The sequence below is a fragment of the Tubulanus polymorphus genome, chromosome 12 (genome assembly GCF_964204645.1).
Source record: "Tubulanus polymorphus chromosome 12, tnTubPoly1.2, whole genome shotgun sequence".
NCBI lineage: Eukaryota > Metazoa > Nemertea > Palaeonemertea > Tubulaniformes > Tubulanidae > Tubulanus > Tubulanus polymorphus.
Window position 1 is genome coordinate 4,514,367 of NC_134036.1, and position 18,955 is coordinate 4,533,321.

The 18,955-nt window shown below is 45.0% G+C and overlaps 1 protein-coding gene across 1 annotated transcript in view; it reads right to left on the reverse strand.

Moving 5' to 3' along the window:
• Positions 1–15,270, reverse strand: part of LOC141914101 (CUGBP Elav-like family member 4) — a 259,996-nt gene extending 244,726 nt beyond the window's left edge. The window contains exon 1 of the mRNA XM_074805375.1: positions 15,126–15,270. Within this exon, the coding sequence (XP_074661476.1) occupies positions 15,126–15,270 (145 nt within the window). The remainder of the gene's footprint in view (positions 1–15,125) is intronic.
• Between the last annotated feature and the right edge of the window lie 3,685 nt (positions 15,271–18,955).

The window sequence follows — 18,955 nt, forward strand, 5'->3', positions numbered from 1 at the left end:
TTCACTCGGCAGCGACGCGCGCGCGCGCCAAGCTATAGCAAATTGCTCAACAACGTACGTATCTCATACATATATACATATATACATACATTTGTGTAGACACTTTGTACCACCGCAACGCGATGTTCGAGCACCCCTTCAAAAATAAGTAGTAGAGTTCGCCTATCAACACCCCTCCCCCACTGGAATATGATAACGAACTCGAGACTATACAGACGATATCAATTACGCGCCACATTCGTTGGCTTTTACGAAGGTAAGGCGATGGAGCCGAAATCGTTGGTCAAACGTAGCCGAAAAAAATGCCGAATTTATTGGCCAAAGATGTAAAATCTAACGATTCTTTTTGGCTAATAAAACGATCTTCAGCGCGATGGTATAATTATTTCCAAAATCTCGATGTATCAAGTTACGCAGTTAAAAAATCTAAACCCGATCAGTTGCTTGCCAGTTCAAAATGGTTGGAAGATTGTTTGGAAGAGCCGGAACCTGAATTTCCCAAATTACGTACTTCGTTTGGAATAAAAAAGACTGTAAATTCGACCGCCGATCGCACAACTATTTATCTGTACTTTGCGATTAACGATTGAAAAATCAACCCCCCCCCCTGTTTTGCCACAGCAGGAGTGACTGGTGGGTCTGTAAAGGACATAAAAACAAAATCAAACGAAATCTACCAATCAAATGAAAAAGTGGACAATCCCTATTAAAACATAAAAAAAAGATGGTATACTAATGGCTATCCCCGTTTTCTTGCTCAAAGAAAGATCCCCAATGTCTAGCTCAATTTAGTAATATCAGATTTGTCAGTTATAGATTGGCCGAAACATCTAGAAACCATCGACAGCGAACGTCATTAAGTCTGACACTTTCCCCCAGACCAGAGAAGACATAGCTTTACGCTACACACGACTCCTCAGTCCAGAAGTCTAATTCACGCCGATGACAATAAGTGGAAGTACACACCATCGACTGCCGTAACAATATAGACGAGGGGATGAATCACGGCCGAGGATTTTCTTTCGACACACCTGAGGGTCATCGAGGCGTTCGCACGACGCGCGCGCCGAGCAATTTCCGAGCGAATTCCAATGTGATTACGCAATACCCGCGCGCGGATGGATAAACGCGCGCCGGTAATGTCGGCGTGTATGGCCGGCAGCGGCCGCATCGGAATTACAAGACGAGACCGACCCGAAATCGGCCTCTGGCGAGCGGGGGGACGGGTGCATATGCAGCCGTATAGGGAAGCCGCGTATGATACACATATTATATCGAATGATTTTGTTGAACATTGAACGTATATATCGACGCTGAATGATATTAAGACAAAAGACAAGTGTGTCGTCCGCATTACCCGAAAGAAAATAAACCGATTCGGTAAAATGATGCCTGGGACTCAGCCGAAAAAGGCTATGAACAACCACGGTAAGAGACAGAGTCTACTGTATTTTCCAAACTCTTACTCGGTACTACCAACTCGGGGTAGAATTTTACTAGTCTCAACTTTACCGCGATAAGAGACAGAGTCTACTGTATTTCGCAAACTCTTACTAGGTATTTGACACCATCTCGAGGTAGAATTTTACCAATGTAAACTTTACCGCAGTAGGAGACACTAGAGTCTACTGTATTTCACAAACTCTTATTCAGTATTTGACACCAACTCGGGGTAGAATTTCACTGGTCTCAACTTCACTGCAGTAAGAGACCACATAGTCTACTGTATTTCACAAACTCTTATTCAGTACTTGACACCAACTCGGGATATAATTTCACCAGTCTCAACTTTAACGCAGTAAAGTAAGAGACAGAGTTTATTTACTAGTCGCAATCGTCGTTTAATCATACCATAATGTGCTGATCACCACCACCTAAGTGTCGATATCGAATGTCGACATGTCAGTGTGCCACGAACACGGCCGAGATGTAGAAATACATACACGAATACGAAGAGTACATCGTGCGGAGAGACGTCGAACGCACGCAGACGAAACAACACAACAACTGAAAAAATCGTCGATAATTTTCTCTCTGTCGGCTTCGCGGGAGCTCTTAACCGTCAGCAAACCGTGCTGCGAGCGCCGGGATACGAGGACCGACTCGAGGACGAATGAAGTCAATTTGTCGTGTTACACGAAACGAAGAGGATGTGAATTAAAGACTGTGGAGAACGCGAAAAACAAGTCGAGAGCCGAGTTGCATTAGTTACTGATAGGCGGGAGTTCGGAGCGACGCGCGGTAGATATGCTAGGCACGAATTCGATGAGGTCCGTTTAAAAACCTTTCATGATTGACCCGTGTACCGCGGTTTTAAACACTGGTTTACATTAAACAACTTTTCAGTAACTGACCCCTGTACCGCGGTATCTAAACACTGGTTTACATTAAACAAGCTTTCAACAACTTACCCCTGTACCGCAGTATTCAAACATTGTTTTACATCTAACAGCCTTTCAGTAACTGACCCCTGTACCGCGGTTTTAAACACTGGTTTACATTTAACATTATAGTAACTGACCCTGTACCGCGGTATTTAAACAATGGTTTACATTAAACAACATTTCAGTAACTGACCCCTGTACCGCGATATTTAAACACTGGTTACCATTAAACAACCTTTCAGTAATTGGCCCCTGTATCGTGGTATTCAAACACTGGTTTACATTAAACAACCTTTCAGTAACTGACCCCTGTACCGCGGTATTTAAACACTGGTTTACATTGAACAACCTTTCAGTAACTGACCCCTGTACCGCGGTATTTAAACACTGGTTTACATTGAACAACCTTTCAGTAACTGACCCCTGTACCGCGGTATTTAAATACTGGTTTACATTGAACAACCTTCCAGTAACTGACCCCTGTACCGCGGTATTTAAACACTGGTTTACATTGAACAACCTTTCAGTAACTGGCCCCTGTACCGCGGTATTTAAACACTGGTTTACATTGAACAACCTTTCAGTAACTGACCCGTGTACCGCGGTATTCAAACATTGCAGTGTTAACATTAAACAACCTTTCAGTATACAGCCCCGCCTGTACCGCAGTATGCGAAGACCTTACCAACCCCTGTACCACATAATTCATTAATTTGTTTTATAAATTGGCCATTTATTTATACGATTGTAAGGGAAACGCATAGCCGAGTTTGCCGTGGCCTGAATCGATAGATTATCGGGGGGTAGTGTGTATAAGTTGCACGCCGTTTTATCGACGTATCGCTTTCGCTTTCTCGTCGGTATTGAGTCACTTTATATTAAACGCCGTCGCGTAATTGCTCGCTAATGTGTAGCGTCGCGCACTTTCATCTATTAGTCGCCGGTAACTAATTATCAACAACGCGTACAGCACCGGACAACGACTACAGCAGGTACCGATACCGGCTAATAGCACTGCGGTGTTCGAATGTGTACGTCTTACGACGAACCGGGCTCGCGACTTGGTTCTACACGAACCCGTGGTTCTGCGAAGTCTATGATGCTATCTTTCACAGGGAATAGTGTCATATGGCTTTTCTATTTTTTTCTACATGGCGTTCAATTTTTTGTCTCGCCTGACCCATATCTACCGTTTGCCAGTTAAGATGGTATCACTTCGAGGTTTCACCAACATAGCTCCATTATTTTCATTAATTCGTTTGATTCAATTGTGGACTCATTCCCGAAGCTTTGTGGGTTTGATTTGATCGTGAACCCCCAATTTTTTTTACCAAAATGAGTTTATTTCACAACAAAAAAAAAAACAGTCAAATTGACAAAATAAACAAACCACAAAAAGCGTCATAATGACATTATATGCGAGGTAACATGAATACAAAATCATGCGTTTCTAGGCATATGATAAAGACATACTTTGGTCCACAGTTGTGTGGGTCTAGTTTTAACCCTTGGTTACTCGGAGAAAAGATGACTCGAATTTAATTGAAATGCATTCAGAAGAGAGCTTGTAGCGCGGTAACCCGATAACCACTAGCGAACCTGGCGGATTCCTCGCTTGCCACAGTTGCGTTGTCGGTACCCCGCGTTAATAGCCTCGTCGAGACCTTGTTCAACTATCGGCTGCCTTCGTCCAGACTTAATAACAGATGCGAGTTATTGCCATTCGCGCGATCGCAACTTTTCGCGATGTCGTACTTAGCAGAGCAAGGCCACGGTGATAGACGATACCGAAGAGACGCCGCTATTCTATATACCGCCCCGAGGCGATCAGAGGGGCGCACTTATGTGTATGTATAGAAGGCTCCGTTGTATCGGTTCGCTCGGGTCGATGAGATACGCGCCCGATTTCACGGCTTGTTATTAGGAAACCGAAACCGGAGTGACGCTTCCTTCGATTATTCGCGCTCCGACGGCGACGAGATATTGCCACCGCCCGAAGTTCAAGGACGCGCGGCCGGGTAAATATTGAAATCATCGCCGTCCGTCGGAATCGCTTTCATCACCGAGTATCGCTAGTGCTAACGTGGTGATAATGCCGTTCCTAATACAAAATAGCACAAAATGCGGTAGAAATCCTTCGGATAAGATATAGCGTAACGTATCATTGACCAACGTTCTAGCAGATCGTTGAGGATCATTCTGGAAGGTGTGTCTGTTCTACTCGCTGCTCTCCCGCTACAGCTGCGAGGAGAGGGGGTTCATCGAGAACCTATTGCGTCTGTTCTACTCGCAGCTCTCCCGCTACAGCTGTGAGGAGAGGGGGTTCACCGAGAACCTATCGCGTCTGTTCTACTCGCTGCTCTCCCGCTACAGCTGTGAGGAGAGGGGGTTCACCGAGAACCTATTGCGTCTGTTCTACTCGCTGCTTTTCCGCTACAGCTGCGAGGAGAGGGGGTTCACCGAGAACCTATTGCGTCTGTTCTACTCGCTGCTTTTCCGCTACAGCTGTGAGGAGAGGGGGTTCACCGAGAACCTATTGCGTCTGTTCTACTCGCTGCTTTTCCGCTACAGCTGCGAGGAGAGGGGGTTCACCGAGAACCTATCACGTCTGTTCTACTCGCTGCTCTCCCGCTACAGCTGTGAGGAGAGGGGGTTCACCGAGAACCTATTTCACCTATTCTTATACTGGCTGTTCTTCCACTACAGCTGCGGGTAAAGGAGGGTTCACCAATAATCTATCGTGGCTGCGCCAGCTTCGGTCTGACATCAAACGAGTAACGTTCTCTTTTTGGCGTCAGAGAAAAGCGCAACGATTCCGATAAAGCACGCGCAGCCACTCGGAACGACTCGATCAGGCCACTCTCCTTATCATCCGTTTCACTATGATCATCGCTCCGATTCAATCGACAACCATCAACGATCGTCGATAATAATAATCGTCCGAAACGCGACGATCTCTCGACTGTAAAACGTGCGTATAAATACGTGTCGGTTAGATGCTCGTTGAGTCTTGCAGAGGACGAGCGTTTGATTTCGTCGGTGGTCGTTAAGAGGGATCTAATGACAACCAATTAACCGGCGCAATACGACGTGCCATTATACGCCGGGCTCTTGTCAAAGAGCTTCTCGATTGAAATATAGAAGAGCATGCACGTATCCGCTTCGATCGAGCTTGTTTTCAGTGTCCTTAATAGCTAGGTAAAGGACATCTATACTATACATGAAATCATCATGGGTTTTTATCGCGAACTGGTCTGTCGTTATGAAATGATCGAAAAGGGGAATCTCAACGAAGAAATCCGGCGCACTCGGCCTAGCGCGGCAAGGTTCCGTAACGTGGTGAGTCGAGATGCCATCGCGTTCGGATCCCTGCACGGGGAGGATGGCAAAGGCTAAATTAAACTCGGGCCAAAAACGCTTGACGGTGACTTAGTGAGATAGATAGCTTCATTCTTCTGGTGGACCCAGTTCCACAGTTTTGACCAGTTCCACAGTTTTGAGCAACAGTTAACTCGTGAGTTAAAATTAGTTCATTTTCAATGAGTTAACTCTGACAGTCAAATCTTAACTGGGAACTGCGGAACGGGACCCTGAATGAGAGAAACGGAATAAGGTGGTCTAAAATGATTTCAAACGTGTTCAACAAAAATGTTGATGAAAAATAGATGAAACTCAAAGTATGGAAAATATGATGCTTGACGAATAAGATATCATACAATACGATTTCTTCGAAAACTTTTCACAATACATACTTTGAATTGAAGATGATTTTACAGCGTTTGCGAGATTTCGCGTTTAAATCGCGCAAACGCGCGACCTCTAACGGGAGAACGCGGCTATATTATAGACCCACCTTATCGATCGCGACCGTTTCGCGAATATCATAACCGCCGGTGAACCCCTGTCACGCACCGTGTACCGCGCGAGGCTGGCTCCGGGAAAAACAAGATAAACCCATCAACGCGAGTCGGGCGAAACAAGATAACCACCAAAAGCGAAATCGTAAATCGATACGCGAAATATCCATCTGTTTTACCTATTCGATAAACAGAACGCGCGCACGCGCTCAGCGAGGGACTATTTTCAGCGTGCGAGAGGCGCTTATTCGAACTAGGGATGAGCTCTCCAGTAGCAATTATAGAGTATTGACAAAAATCTTTAGAAAACTTAAGAAATATAGCTGAATTTTTTTTCTAGAATCGATCCTAATGTATTTAGATTCATCAAGTAGAATGGACGTTTGTAGAATGGAGTTTTTGCTTAGAGCAGGTATTCGGAAACGGATCAAAGTTTCCATAAGATAATGGGATCAGGTGTCCTTATTAAAATCAGCAGGTCTAGATTTTCGAGATTTTCGCAAAAGATCCCACCCTACGGGCATCGCGTCTTCGACGTACGCGCACCACCGGCTATGAATTACCCCCATCCCCGTTCCTGAAATTTACTTGAGTCCCCTATTTTCTGCACCAACAACCCACCTTCCCCTGCCGTGAAAAAAAATCCAAGATCCACCCCTATGGATGTATTAACATCCGTATGGAGAATCCGCGGCGTTCAGGGAAACTCTGAAACCATCGAAATACCGAAAGCTTTATCGGGGATTTAGAATATATTCATCTAAAAAAACGAGATCAGATCAGAGAGCAATCGCAGCTTGTAATATACGGGACACCCCGTTAGTTCGTTCCCTGAGATCAGCACGGTCGCTCGCGACGCGACGACACGTAAAACGAGAGGCTATTATTTCCAGCTAATGCGATGATATACGCCGGGAATATGGCCGCGACCAGCCGAGCGCACTGACCCGAACGTAATAACGGCTCGATAATCATCTCCCATGATCAGTCGTCGTCGTCGTCGCATTGTAGCGCGCGTGGATACGGAACCGTGACGCCACCCACTTACCACCGAAAAGACGAGTGCCTTACACCAACAGTTCCCGTTCTCTCTCTCTCTCTCTCTCCCTCTCGTTCTCGCTCTCGACGGAGCTTCGTAGGCTGCGCACTCGAAAAACGCTCGGCGTCTATGTACTGAACATCGAGAGCCATCGAGACGGTGTCGCGTGTCACTTGCAGGACGAAAGACGGGCGCCTGGTCGAGATATAGACGACGCGTAAATCTTTAGACACGGTCGCCGGCTAAATGGCTTCACAACACCGGGAAATGCGGCGGGGCCCACTTACGGACAGCGCGCTCGCTGTAATAGCGCGACTGGCGATGGTTTTTGAAAGCATCTCCGGATACAATAATAGCCTACTCGACGCACACGGAATCCGAAACGAACGTCGGTCGAGTTGCTGGCGAAAACTGTCGGTGCCATAAGTGAATTGTCGGATTAACCAACGCAACTGCTGAACTGCGGGAAGAGAGTACATGAGACCCACGCAACACTGAGGAACTAAGTCAGATTAGACGTATACCTGTGAAACTGGATGTAGACCCACGCAACATGTGCACCGTGGGTCCAAAGGCAAATAGAATTAGACAAATGAAGGTAGAACTCCGTGTTCTGATTGCTGTTGAATTCACTCAACACTAAAAACTAGGTCCATAGTTATAGGTAAAGCCTCGTCAACGCTGACAGAAAATACAGAACTAAATCCACATGTGACCCAGACACTGAGTTAAACCCATCGCACAACAAAATGGTGTCAAATCAAACTCACTTACTGTGGGACCAGGTTCGACGAAACGTATAGACCCATCACGACTTTGGAACTGGGTTCAACGTCAAATTAAATCCACATAACTGTTAGGCTAGATCAGAGTGACATCAAACCCGTACGACTGTCGAACTGGGTTCAGAGTATAAAAAAAAACCCACACAACTGTGGAACTGGACCCGAAGTCGAGTTAAACCCCGTACAAAGGTGGAACAGCTAAACTAGACACTATTTTTCATAGCTTCGCTTTGCTGTAGTTCTCATAGTTTATGGTGTATTTGTTGAATGTGGAAAGAGTGAGTTATTCGTGTCCGTAAACAATTTACATTTCACGCTCTTCTCCCGTATAAACAAAATCGCTAGACACGATCGAGAACAAAATGCAAAAAAAACTGAAAAAAATGTATTATTCATCACATTACGCGTAGTGTTAACAGTCCTCAGTTACAAATCAAGAAAAATAGAGGAATATGAAAAAAAATTCCGAAAAAATATTTGACAATGCGGCAACCTGGAAAGACCCTTCCGGCATTCGCCTCCTACACAGGCAAAGTTATGAGAATCGCTTTTGTAAGGTGCGTTGATGAAATATTTAATGTCAATTGGGTTTTTATAGTTGATTTTCAATTAAAAATGTCTTAGGCAATGTTCTGAACACGTGTGAAATGTGGACGATCAGTTTCTGAAATTGTGCTGATAAAATGTCTAATGTCTGGCGCTTTTAGTTTACTTTCAATTAAAAAAGTCTCAGGTGAAATCCTGAACACATGTATAAGTTTTGGCGATTAGTTTTTGAAAGTGCGATGACAGAATTCTAATACCGATTGTTCGCATATTTCATTATCAGTGTTTGCAATAAGAGCCAGGTCCCAGGTCACAGACCCGTCTGTCGTTTGTAAAGGACCCGCCTGTTACTTCAAACAAGCTTTCGTTTCAGGGGCTGTGACATATCATGGGACCCTCCTGTTTTTCAAAGGGACCTGGCTTGTTAATTTCTTATTAAAACACTGATTATTAATTGAAAAATTATCAGGCGAAGCCCAGAAAATAATATGCGAAGCGAGGACGATCAAAAACACTGAAATATCGGTTACGACATCGTATATCGGAAATGTTATAACTAGCAGTATATTGATACCCGCCGACTCGCTGAGCATAGTTACCAGACGAGAGCATCGATTCGCGTATCTCGAATGAAATCTTCAAAATTCATACAATCACGGCGGCATAACATCAACAATTCATAGCCTAACAAACACATCTACACTTATCATCGATTCATTCATTCGTTAGAAAACATCTAGTACCACGTTTCGGTTATTAGCGCGGGTGCGTTAGAAATGAACCTACGAGGCTTTCTACTCATGCGCCGCTCAATTCCAGATATCCAGCAGCCAGCGTTCCTCGCGCGCCGCTGCCGCTGCCGCTGTCCCGATAACGCCGAGAATGACTGAGTGTTCGGCGTGCCTTCTTGTGTTATTGTATTTATCGCGCGCGCGCTCGTGGTGAAGTATTCGTTTGTTTTGACGTGTTTATCTAAGCAATAGACCGTGTAATTTACCTACACCGGAGATATGGGGGAGATATTATAGAGAAAGAGAGCGAGAGAGGGAGAAAGGGAGAGTGGATTAAGGGAAAGACCGGGGAGTGTTGCGAGAATGGGAACTAGGGAGTGAGGAAAAAGGCATGGGTTGGGAACTACGAGAAAGTGATTGAGGGATTGAAAATATTAGGTAGGGGAACCTCTCCTCACAACTGTAGCGGGAGAGTAGCGAGTAGAACATACGCAATAGGTTCTCGGTGAACCCCCTTTCCTCACAGCTGTAGCGGCGGAGCAGCAAGTAGAACAGACGCAATAGGTTCTCGGCGAACCCCCTCTTTTCACAACTGTAGCGGGAGAGCAGCGAGTAGAACAGGCGCAATAGGTTTTCGGCGAACCCCCTCTCCTCACAACTGTAGCGGGAGAGCAGCGAGTAGAACTAACTCAATAGGTTCTCGGTGAACCCCCTCTCCTCGCAGCTGTAGCGGGAGAGCAGCGAGATAAACGTCGTCCCGAATGCGACCTATCTTCGCCATTGAAATCAATGGCGAGCCACTCCGTATAAGAGCGGGGCCCGAGGCCGTGTTTGCATATTCAAACATCGCGAATAAGGAATCGGCCTTAATTCGGTTACGAACCGGCTATACTTAGCATCAGTATACACACACTTGCATAGCGCACAATATGCATATGCACAACATTCGCGGCACAATATCTGCTTATTGATTAATAACAGTTTCATTATTGGCCCAACTCGACAACAACAACGACAACGACGACGGTTGAAGACGTAGGTCTCGCAGTAAACACCCGCTCGATCGCGCGCGCGCGCGTGCGCCGACGGACGAGATGCGTTAAATATTTGATTATCTATTTCAATTATACTAGTATCCTCCTCGCGCCCGCTGTGTCGATCGTGTGTGTGCGTGTGTGTTTAAAGTATGTGTCGGCGATTTGTCGATGAATTATTCATGGTCTAGTAATAGGAATATGGATATAGCGACTGCGAGCCAGCCACGGCCACAGACAGAGAGTTGGGGGTGTGGGGAAGCGATGGAGACAGGGGCAGGGAGAGAGAGAGAGAGAGAGAGAGAGAGAGAGAGAGAGAGAGAGAGAGAGAGAGAGAGAGAGAGAGAGAGAGAGAGAGAGAGAGAGAGAGAGAGAGAGAGAGAGAGAGAGAGAGAGAGAGAGAGAGAGAGAGAGAGAGAGAGAGAGAGAGAGAGAGAGAGAGAGAGAGAGAGAGAGAGAGAGACATATGGGGGGGGGAGTGAAAAGAGTGATGGAGGATGGGGAGAGACGTTGAATTAGAAACTGAAAGAGGGACGGGGAGTTGCGTGCTTCCGACACGCGACCGGTGAATGGAACGCGCGCGGGCGGCACGAGTCGCTCGTGCGATGCTTCCTTTCTATAAGCGATGTAACAGTCGAACGCAAGCGATCATTGGAATGCATCGCGTGTCTACAAACATTCTCAACAGACATGTCAACTGATAATTGCCTAACGAATTAACTACGACCACCAGATAATAATAGGAGGCATTTTACAGCAGATATTTCGAGAAAAAAGTGATCGTCCGCGCTTCACGCGCGTTCAGTATACCGTAGTTCACGTGGGATATCTTCAATCTGAAATAAACTACACACATCAGATACATTTTATCAGCACACTTTAAAAAACCGATCGTCCACATTCACATTGTCCATTACCACACTTCACACCTCACGTGTCCATTATACGGGAGACATTAATCGAAAACGAACTACAAACACCAGACATTGGACATATATTTCATCAGCACACTTTCATCATCCTCGCTTTCCAAAAAAACTTCATTGGCCGTCACACACCACGCAAGATTACTTAGGTGAACTGGTTCCCGCTCAGTGGCCACCAGTCTATATTTTTAGCCAATCAGATGCACGGTATCGATAGAGCGAATCCGCCGGCGAACAAAAACGCATCCGATTGGTTTAACACAAAGACCGGTGGCCGCTGAGCGGCGACCTGTACAAGCCAAGAAATCTTTGCGGCCGTCAAACCCCGGTTAGCGAGGGCGACTTCAAGAAAAAACCGATCGTTCACACTTCGCATAACAAACGCTGCTGATGGAACTGATATCATTAGAGAAGAACAAACATCGTCCTTGTGAATTTTAGCGTACATATATTTTTTCGCGCGCCTGTTTTATCTATCGGAACCAAAACAAATGAAACAAGAAATGAAATGAAACAAGAATGAAACAAGATTGAAATCGCTGCTCTCACTATTGTGCGCGCAGTATTTCGTATATATCGTACTGAATAATGCATGTAAAAGGAACACGCGCGTCATGTCAGTGTGTGTGTGCCTGTGTGTGAGGGTGTGTGTGCATGTTTTGAAGAAGTGATTTCGTTGATGGTGCTTGAAATTATCGGTTATCGGTCTCCGAAGCGCTGCTATGCTCGATAGATGGATGGATATAGCTGGTATTATTACCGCGCCGTGCGCGTTGTGTCGGCGTGTCTGCGTATCTCTGGCTGGTTTCGAGTACCGGTATTGATGTAATATTATATATGAGGCCTATTTCTAGATTCGATGATAATTTTTAAGATGAAATAATGATGTACGTATAGCTAACTCGGGCCGTTATTCCTAGAATCTGGGACCAGTAACTGGGCGTCGCGTACCCAGTCACGAGTCAGAGTCTGTTAAAAACTGTTTCAAAAAATCGAACAAGCCCGAATGACCAAGAATTGGTCTCCTTATGGGAGACATAGGATGAGACATAGACATGTCTAAAAATCAATTTAAAAGAAAAACTCAATTGAAAAAACACACAAATTTGAAGAAAAACTAAGATAGTATTAGCGACGCTTAGAGACTTAATTGAAAAACTAATAAACGTTTAGACTCAATTCCACTGAGCGTATTGTCGAATCTGAGTTTACCCGGAAGACCGAGTATCCACTAGCGAACCTAGCGGATCCTCGCTTGCCACAAGCGGAATCCTAGATTGCCGCAGTAGTAGCTTTGGCAGTTCCCCATTTCCCTATAACATAAACTGTAAAAGCGTTGTATACGTAATACGTTTTAAGTACGATTATAAACACTTCTAAAACTGACAACGCGTTATCTGAAAGCGCCGGCCGGTGCGTTAAACAGGGCCGCCGGTGACGTGGTGTACGTCTATACAGCGCGTACCACGGTCCGCTCGAGGGCTCCCGATCTCGGCCGACGAGCGTTGATGGATGCTGATGGATGGATGCACTCGAGAGACGCTCTTACAGATACCGGAGCGGCGGCGCGTGTATGAGAAAATTCTCCCCACTGCCGAAGAGATATCTCTATTGTGTCGACTGATGATGACGGGTATAGTGATGATGATGCACCGTATACCCGCTAACGTAAATATCGTATAACGTTGCAGGTAGGTGGGTATCAGCAGCCCGCGTCGACGACCCGTGAACCACAGCCAGCGGCAGCGAACATTCGTTTTCAATTTCAATTTCACAGTCATCCTGACAATCTAGACCCCGATATGTTCAGCAGAACTTCGCCCGGCGACATAGTTTTAATCGAAAATGAACTAAGAACACTAGACATTAGACATTTTATCAGCACTCTTTCACAAACTGATCGTCCACACTTCACATGCGTTCGTTTCTTCACCTGAGACATTTTCAATTGAAAATGAGCTGCAAACACAAGACATTAGACATTCTATCCGCACGGTTTCAAAAACTGATCGTTCAACCTTCACATGTGTTCAGTGCTTCACCTGAGACATTTTCAACTGAAAATGAGCTGCAAACACAAGACATTAGACATTCTATCTGCACGGTTTCAAAAACTGATCGTCCACACTTCACGTGTGTTCGGTACTTCTTCACCTGAGACATTTCTGATTGAAAATGAACAACAAACATCGGATACTAGACATTGCGCTATATGGAAAATCCCACACTAACATTACGGAAGATCAAGTCCGAAACTTTTCCTTTACTCATTATTCGAGATTTCGACTAAAACCTAATAGCCATCTTCAAGAACGAGTCGTTAGTCCAAACGTTAAAATAACATTTAGGCTGGCGATTTTTTTCCTCTTCCTTGGGGTTTTTGAACGACCCCTCTATGTGGAATGGTTCTTCGAAGAACCTTTGTATTTCTTTAAGAACCCTTACAAAAATGGTTATTTAAAGAACCTTTAAGGTTCCTATCTGCAGGGACGCAAGCCGAAGAACGCCTAAAAGTTCTACGGTAGTTATACCACTTGTTCTCGTGAGTCTGTAGATGATCTCGCGATCATGAAAAAGTAAACAGCAATCAAGCAGCGCGCAGTCATCGTGTGTCGCGTGTATTGTCGGTGTCGATGACGGCGCAGAGGTCGAATCGTATAGTTAGTTATCTGTCTACCTATCAATAAATGACGCAGGTGAAAGGTGCTATATTGTAACGAGGTGGCATATTATACACTCACTGGCCGAGACGTGCGACGCGTCGACGTCGACGACCGACCGAGAGCAAGGCCAAGCCGCGCAAACATCACGCGTGTCATCATTAGTCGCGGCGATCACCAGCGCCAGAACGAAGGCCTTAACGAATGTGGTACGGGAACTCGGCCTTCCCGTTGAGGTCACCCGCGTTATATCGGTCAAGACGTGGGTAGCACTTCATCATACAGGTTTACAATGCGGACTATGATCCCCAGGAGGACGTGGATCTTGGATTTTTGTGGGAGGGTGTGGTTCGGCGAAGTTGGAACCCGCGCACGAGAATGTTAGTGCTGGGATAACGCGCCAGCCGTTATCGGGAGCTCAAATCTGTGAAATCCTGGCTAGGAAGGGCTAGATATTGACGAAGATGAGTGACGAATTCCATGAAAAGTATCTGTAACATGCTCGAAAAAACATAGACTTTTTGGGGGTTGGATTTTCTAAGGGCCCGCTATGGTTCCATACCCAATACAACGTATCCAATTTCCAATCTAATCGCGTTTATTTTCCAATCACTTTGGTGCGCGTTTCTGGGCCTGGTTCTGTTGGTTCCTACCCGAAATCCATAGCCACAGGCCATATTGGTTCCAAGAAAACAAAGAATACCTTGGTTCTCAACTCCTGGCTTAAATTCTGTTAGCTGCACAACCAATGTAAAAACTCAAAAACTTGTTCTATATGATGGCTAATCTAACAACCAGGTGAGCCCATCCTGTTCGTAAAGCCGATCTAATAACGACTCACGAGCGGTCCTGAAAACTAACGGAGATTAGGCTAAGGCAAATTGACACCTTGTTTCTCATTTCTGCTGTGCTTAAGAGTTGACCCGGCCGGCCGCCTATCTACGCTGTACTTGACATTTTAAATCATGATCAAGCTTACCATAAAAGACCCGGCAGCTATTGAAATGAACTGATTACAAATTTCGTCGCAGTTTACAAACTGACTCCGCCGATTAGGAGAAGCAAGGTATCATTTTTGTTTAATAGGTGGGACTGCAGGTCACCGCATTATTGCGCGTCATTTATTCATACTATAAACTAAACTAAATCTAAACAAGACTGACCTTTGTGCATTCCGGTGAACCTATCTTTGAGCACGGTCAACTCGTAGATCTGCCCGAACTCCTCAAATATCGGCCGTAAATCCTTATCCTCCAGATTGCGCGGTATTTGCCCGACGAACAGTTTTATGGCGTCGTGGTCCTTCATCGGGATCGGGTTCTGTTGTTGTTGCTGCTGCTGCTGTTGTTGTTGCTGCAACTGTTGCATGGCGTGGGCCGCGTTGATTTGCTGTTGTTGCTGTTGCGGCGGCGGCGGCTGCACCTGCTGGTGTTGCTGGTGCAGCTGGTGTTGCTGCTGCAACGTCTGGTGTTGCAGGTTTTGAATGTTGTGCAACTGCGTGTCCAACATCACTACCCCGTTCAGTGCGGAAGCCATTTGATATTATCTCCGACGATTTTCAAATCGCGAAGATTATAAGAGATATATTATATACCAACACCTAATTATACCAATACTGCAATAACGATATTATCAATAATAGTTATAGTAGTAATAATAATAATAGTAATAATATCAATAAATATTTATATATAAATATATTCGATATATATGTATAAATATCTTATCTTATGTATATAATAAAGAGTTTAAAGAGTTACACTCGCTTATTAATTTGGTTTGTGACGATAAATTGGAGTTTTTTCGTAAATAATGTATCCTCCTTAAAACTTGATCGCGCGTCACTCGTTCTAAATAGATCGATTGCTTGGTATCGCGATAACGTTTCGTCTCGATTTCTCCGAAATCGATTGCTTGAGATCACGTTTTTTTTTCCGGGATAGAAACTTTCGGCGATTTATTTCTCCGGAACGACGAAGCTCACGATTCCTCGTGGTTCCTTTTCCTGAAGATAGATCGGCACGAAACGATTGCCTTCGACGCGCGTGGTATATAGTAGTAAACTTCTTACGAACTCCGAACGCACTGATGACGGGAAACTGTCGATTTCGTCGATAATCCGAAAAGTGAAGACGACGATTCGACGCGATCGATTAACCGATCTAGTATAACGTTGTAAAATGGTATTCTCGATGAGAAAATAAAATCCTCGGAAACTTTTATATTCACGCGAACTTTTTCTCAGACAAAACGAGACGTCTTCAGAAATCGTGTCGCGGTTCCTTTTTCGAGCACGCCTTTAAACGTATATACGTGTAAGCCTATAACTATTCCGATAAGATCGAACTAATTTTTCGTGCAGAGCGGATCGAAAGGTATACACGTCGATGAATCCGACTGGTCTGACCGACTGACTGACCGATTGCAAGCGCGTTCCAGTAAGTGCAAGTTCCGAAAAGCCCGGTTACAAAACTTAGCTTTTTAAGAGGAGCTATCCGACGACAACGGCTACGACGACGATCGCGATGAAGTAACGTCAGTGGCTGGTTTGCGCTCTCCTCTCTCTCCGACTCGCTCCGTGTTCGTTCGCTGGCGTACTACTGCTGACTGACTGGGAATCTGCGAGCGAGCTGATGATGAGAATCCGGCGGCGGCAGTGGCGGCGGCTGCGTATAACGTGTATTAAAGTCTCTCTGACTGTTGGCGCGCGACGCGATCCGTCGTGTGTGTATTAATACTGCAGGTTGTCTGACTGTCTTGTCTGTCTGTATCCCTCGCCGCCGTCGTCGTCGTCGGGAAAATGATTGACAGCTTCTGCTGCTTCTTATCCCGGGGTCTCGTCTCGCGGGATGTATCGGTGTGTGTATAGAGTAGACTGGTGCCCGCACGCGCCCGCTATTTAATGACACGTCTCGACGTATTTACCTGTTACGATGATTTTGGACGGGTTACGCGCGCTAAATGATGATGATTTATTTGAGTACGGACGCTGTCTTTCCGGTGTGTCTGTGGCTGTGGTTGACTCCGATGTTTGTCGTGTATTCCAAACACGATGCCGGTCCGGTGAATGAATGCTCTACGTTCGACCACCGGCAATCGAGGATTCAGCGCTCGTGGTAAGTTTGGACCCGCCAGGTTCGCTAGTGCCGTATTATAGGAATATAAGGTGCCCGGATTTCTTCTTAGATTCACGATAAATCAGAGAATCCCACAGTAATAATCAAAACAGAAAAAAAAACATTATTGGTTCGAAAATGTTTCATTTAGCCAGTTTGTTTATTCCAAGTTCCGACTATATTCTAATATTAACAGGAATACCGGGTTACCTCGGCTGTCAGGCTACTATCGCCATGATTTCTCTAAAATCCGACGAACGATAAAGGAAAATCGCGCTAGATATGAACCCCGAACATCAATCCGGATTCACATCAAGAAACATCGATTTGCCCGTTGCTTTTATGTGGAAAGCTAAGAATATAGTAATGAAAGTTACTCGAAGATGAACTAGTAAATTCCGACCAGATTGTCGCACGCTAACATCGGTGAATCATTGAGATCGAAAGCCTAAGTTGTTCGGTCTAGTGTGGCAGGGTTTCGTACCGTGGGGAGCCTCGATGCAAAAGGGTTCGAATCGCGTCCCTATTTGGGACGTCCCTATTTGGTCTATACCTATCGTATATATCTTTGCGGCAACACCCTGGATACAGTTCCACACTGGGTTGTGAGTTAAGATTTGACTCCGAGTAAACTCATTAAAAATGTAAAACTTATTTCAACTCAGAGCTTACTCTAACTCTGGAACTGTGGAACTGAATCCTGGATATAAATGTGGCGCGGTCGGATATGTTTCCGAGCAAATATCGAAATTCACCGCATTCCGTTTAGTTTATTAGACGAGTAACGCCGAAACGTTACCAGCGCGACGTCGGGGCGAAAATGCCGAGAATGTTCGCATTTCGCGTCGGTATCATCACGATTTCGCGGCCTAGTCGTCGTCGTCCCGCCGGATGAGGTAAACCTAGCCGACGCCCATGCATGTCCTCATTTAAGTGTCATCTGATATATATATATATATATGGACAATGCTATAATAAGACTCGCGAGACAAATTGACATTTACAAGTTACACGCGACATACTACTGATTCTAATCGTTTCGGTTACCAGCCTTACGTGGTATTAGCAAATGGATTAAGATTGAAATAGAAATCGTGAAGTTTCGTTGCGGCTGAAATGAAACCGCAAACACCATAGTCATACGACACGATATTAACCGAAAAAACAACGAATGCGTTGCACGAATACAATTTACATTTCTACAAGAGCGAATAAAAACTGAAGGTAGCTGAACCAAGCGCCGAGTAGCGGAGGAAAGTGAAATGAGGGATAGATGTTATGTTTTTAAGTAGCTCCACAGCACATCTAGCAAGTGCTGTTTTAATAAATACACTACATAATCAGTGTTATGCATTAATTTTGCGTTGCATCATAACAAAGTACATTTTTTCCTTTTCATATGATAATTAATAGAACATTCAATGCCTTTACAACTCCTTATTTTAAGCAAAAATGTAAGCGACGATACTGCGCCAAGTCGCGATATCGCGGTAACCTGGACTGAAGACTACCGAGAGATCCAAACTGCGACGACTTTAAAACGGTCGTGAAATGCTTTAACGAATGCCAATCATAAATATGGACGAATCGTTAATTCACAGCTTCAAAAAAAAACAACAAATAAACAAACTATCAGTTTTAATGAACGGTAAGAACGCACCAAACGCATATTTCTAGCTGCGATAACACGGATAAGTTGGACAGCGCCACGTGGTGGTAGATGCAGAAAACAAAGTCTCCCACGTATCTCCATCTGGTGATAGATATTAGAGCGAAAATAGAATAGCCCGAGCACTGGACGTCGATATAGTATAGATTCGCTAAATTGAATCGCAAAAGATTACTATTTTAAACTACTTGAATAACTATTGTAAACA